A 4,592-nucleotide genomic window follows, 5' to 3' on the forward strand; every position below is an offset into this window, starting at 1 on the left:
TCACAAAGTTGGGAGCTCAGAAAACTACCCTTTATGAGAACCTATGCCTCTGCAGAGTAGGTCTAAGGACTGGCCCAATCAGGAGGTTTGAGAATGGTGGGGGGGAAGGTCGTGGGGGTGTTTCAAGGGCGCCCGCGGCTACCTAAAGATGTTCAAAGTTGGGAGCTCAGAAAACTACCCTTTATGAGAACCTATGCCTCTGCAGAGTAGGTCTAAGGACTGGCCCAATCAGGAGGTTTGAGAATGGTGTGGGGGAAGGTCGTGGGGGTGTTTCAAGGGCGCCCACGCGGCTACCTTCCTTACTGGGTCTGTTGCCATGCAGTCCAGGAGGTCGTGCACCAGCCGGGTCTTTTTTTTTGGTTTTTTGAGACAGGGTCTCACTATGTAGTTGAGACTGACCTGGAACTCACTATGTAGCCCAGGCTGATTTCAAACTTGCAGTGATCCTCCTGCCTCAGCCTCCCAAGTGCTGGGATTACAGGTGTGCATCACCATGCCCAGCTAGAAGCCCTTTTAAACAAAACCTTTCTGTGTTATCATACCTGCTTTGTACATATGCATTTGCCATATTTCTCATCCACCTCACTCATGAATTTATAAAGTATTTGTTTATTGAGTCTTGTGATATGGCACAGTGATGCAGTGGTGAACAAAACCAGCCTCAGAACAACCTCTGTGCAGTTTACTAATGGGAGAGACAATCCCATGAGCACACATCAAATACAAACTTCAGTTGTCTGTTGTCCAGAGGAAAGTATGTGGTCTTAGTGTCTGTAATGTAATGTATTTGACATAATGAGGTTGTGCTGACAGCAGGAAGCTGAGTAGATGTTAACTGTGAAAGCAAGAGAGTTAGGGCAATAGCATATGTGAAGGTCTCGTGACAGAAGGGAAGATGTATTACTTTCTATTTTGACAAAATACCTGTGATATGCAATTTAAAAGGAGAAACTGTTTATTTTGGCTCATGGTTTCAGAGGTTTCAGTCCATGATCATTTGCCTCTGTTGTTTTTGGGCCTGTGATGAGGCAGCACAGTATGGTGAGAGAGACCACTTACTTCATGGTGGCCAAGAAGCAGAAAGAGGGTAGAACTAGGATCTCAATATCTCCTTCAAGGGTACACCCCAGTGATCTAACATCCTTCCCTTAGGTGCCACCTCCTAAAGGTTCCATCTCCAGATGGGGACCACCAGCTGGGGACCAGCCTTCAACACATGAGGTTTTGGGGGACAGTTAAGATCCAAACCATATTAAGGCAAAGGTCTCCAGAGGAGTGTCTAAAGAAGAAACAGAATCTGAGACATGGATGAGTCAGACACACAGAGCTTTTAGCATACAAAATTCAGGATATTATCTTTAAAGGAGAGCAGAACAGCCTCTGTCAGTTATCTACTGACACACAAAACATGACCCCCAAATCTAGTAAAGTCAAGTAGCTTTAAAAATTTTTTTTCCATAATTCTGTGGATTGGTTGCTGTTTTCACCTCTATCTCACAGCCGCATCCAGCTGGCAGGCTGGCTGAACAGGAACACCCAAGGTCTCACTAGCATGTCTGATAGTTAGCTCTGTCTGTTGGCTGGGGTGCTTCTATTCTCCATATGGCCTAATCCTCCAATGGTCTAATCCTACTTATATGGCAGCCTCAGGGCAGCATTCCAAGGGGACAAAGGCAGAAACTGCAAGGACTTCAAAGAACTAGGCTCCAGATTTCTACCACATTCTGTTGGGCAAGGCTAGTCACAAAGCCAGCCCAGACACAAGGGACAGGGAAATAGACACCAATTCTTTTTTTTTGAGACAGGGTCTCACTATGTAGTTGACACTGACCTGGAACTCACTATGTAGCCCAGGTTGGTCTTGAACTCACAGCGATCCTCCTGCCTCAGCTTCCCAAATGCTGGGATTACAGGCATGGGCCACCACACCCAGCCTAAACACCAGTTCTTAATGGGAGAAGTAACAAAGTGACAAAGGCCATTCAACTATCCTATCAATAGAGTTTATTCTTTTAATTAAATTTTATTTTATCCCATTCTCCCCCAACCCTCCCCATGTACAAATATTTTGTTTCCTTTTTTCCCCCGCTTCTAGTTCCACTTTTGTTTTTCAGTTCCAGAAATGGAACTCAGGACCTTGTGCTTGCCAGGCAGGCATGGTGCCACTAAGCTAAATCCCCAGCCCCTATTCTTCATTTTCAGTCTTGTCCCTTCCTTTCTCCCTCCCTCCTCCATTGTTCACATTTGAACACTTTTTTTTTTCATTTCCCAACATCCATTATACATTTCAGTCCTTATTTCCACGTTTGGTTTCTCACACCAGAGAAACAATGCTGTATTTAAACATGTGTGGCTGATTTACTTCATTTAAGAGTATAGTCTCAAGGTCCATCCATTTAGCTATAAATACCAATAGACTTTAAAGAAGAAAAGAAGGAGAGTGTGGAAGGACATGATTAGGTTTGAAACCTTTGGAAGGACCCCTGGAAACAAACACAGAGAAAGGCCTGAAGAAAGTACCTGTGAATAGTCTTGTTAGGAGGCTGCTGCTGGGGTCTAAGCAAGAGATGATGGCAACTTGGACTAAGGTGATAAGCAGCAAATGAAAATAAGTAGGTGGATTCGAGAGATGTTTAAGAAACAAAATGACTGAGGCTTGGTGATGGGTGGATAAAGGAAGGTGAGGAGGTGTCAACAATAACAACCAAGTTTTTGGAGTTGAGCCAAGGAGGATGTAGGAAACACTGCTCTGAGTTTGGAAGGGAATTAGATCATCAGTTTGGTTCCTGAAAGACGAACAAGGCTATGCAGCAGGCTATTGGATATACATATTTGAAGCTTAGAGTGGTCTCTTGGCTATCAAACAATTTGGGTACATTTATATAATAAAATCTACCTTAAAGGATTAAAATTTAGCCAGTTATGGTGGTGCACACCTGTAATCCCAGCACTTGGGAGGTTGAGGCAGGTGGATTGCTGCAAGTTCGAGGCCAGCCTGCAAGTTCATGGCCAGCTAGAGTGAGTTCAAAGCCAGCCTGAACTAAATAGCAAGACCCTGTCTCAATAAATAGACAAATTTTATCACCAATTGAAAAGTTAAAATATGACCCACACCTTTTCAAAGAGACTTTCCAAAAGCTTTGAATTCCAACAGCTTCACTGGTATACAGATTTGGTCACAAAGACAATACAATTCAAAGTTCTGAAATGTCTGCTTAAAATTAATGGTTTATCCCCTCACAAAAGACTATCCTCTAGATTTTAACAATTTAGTTAAAAAACAAACCTGTGATAAGCCAGTAAATGCATGGGTATACAGAAAAGATGGGTGTTGAAAATATTGTATACTGAGATGTTAAAGTGGACATAATATAGGTTGGGAGCCCAGGATAATAATAAGTTAATATTTACCAGGTATTTTACTGTGTACCAGGTATTATTTTAAGTACCTTACATATACAGGCTCTTTCAATCCTTACTATTATTGTCCACACTTTGTAGATGAGGAAATCAAGGCCCAAAGAAATTAATTTGCTCAGTCTCACAATTGCTAGTAGAGACTAGGACTTGTACACCAGCCTCTACAACAGAACATGGGCTGCAGATGGGGGAAGGGGGATAAGAAGGCAGCTGGGTGTGGATGTCGCACTTTGAGAGCGTATCTGTTGTGAGTGCCACGTCCTGTTTACCTGTGGGGTAAGTCAGATCCTTGAGTCAGAAGTCATGCTAAGCTGCTTTGCTGGAACTATCATAGTGCGTAGGTGTCCAGATATTCTGGAAGGAAGATTCCCAGAATTCCTAGTGGCCCCAGTCCTGAAATCTATGTCCCTCCTTTGGCTGGGGTGTCAGCTGGAGTTGTACAGTTTGAGGATAAAACTCGGGAAGCCAGCTTTACACGAACATGATGGTAGTGAGGGGGCTGTTGTCCACTTATAAGGTGATTAAGGGCACTTCGAGAGTTACTACCGGACAGCATCCAGACATCCAAGAGCCCATTAAAACGTGGGCAGAACGGGCAGTATAACTACCTTAGGAAGTCTGTGTGGGGTTGTGAAAGTGTGAGCAAGTGATAAATGGGCCCAGGGTATTTGGGGCTCTGAGGATTTGCACATGGCACTGTTTAAGAGTGCTGGAGTTGTGCTGGGAGTGAAAGAGTTAGTGGAAGGGGCAAAGACTGGTATGTGCCCAGGGAAGTACTGGAATTGCCTGGCAGCCTCCTCTGCTCCGCCATGGCTAACATTCCAGCTTCACGCCTCCACCGCCCCCACGCATGCCGCAGCCGGGAGCCGCCCGACAGCGCTATGACGCCTCGAGGGCGGGGCCCTCACTATTAAAAGGAGAAAGACGCCGCGGCGCGGGCCCCAGGACTCGACCTGGGCCGCAGGAGTTCCCGTTCGTTCTGTTCACGGAGTTGGCCGCATTAGCAATAGCCAACTTGAGGCTCCACGGCGGGCACGATGCAGCTCCTGGTGAGGGTCCCTTCTCTTCCAGAGAGGGGCGAGCTGGACTGTAACATCTGTTACCGGCCCTTCAACCTCACCGGCCGCGCGCCCCGCCGCCTACCCGGTACTGCGCGCGCCCGCTGCGGCCAC

At 45.8% G+C, this 4,592-nt stretch overlaps 1 protein-coding gene across 1 annotated transcript in view; it reads left to right on the forward strand.

Moving 5' to 3' along the window:
* Window positions 1-4,364: 4,364 nt before the first annotated feature.
* The window catches only part of Rnf227 (ring finger protein 227), a 2,174-nt gene continuing 1,946 nt past the window's right edge, over window positions 4,365-4,592 (forward strand). Inside the window, exon 1 of the mRNA XM_033762728.1 lies at window positions 4,365-4,587. Coding sequence (XP_033618619.1) covers window positions 4,458-4,587 — 130 coding nt within the window. The 5' untranslated portion in view covers window positions 4,365-4,457. The remainder of the gene's footprint in view (window positions 4,588-4,592) is intronic.

Source organism: Fukomys damarensis, unplaced genomic scaffold, assembly GCF_012274545.1.
Source record: "Fukomys damarensis isolate Sample0158 unplaced genomic scaffold, DMR_v1.0_HiC HiC_scaffold_13, whole genome shotgun sequence".
NCBI lineage: Eukaryota > Metazoa > Chordata > Mammalia > Rodentia > Bathyergidae > Fukomys > Fukomys damarensis.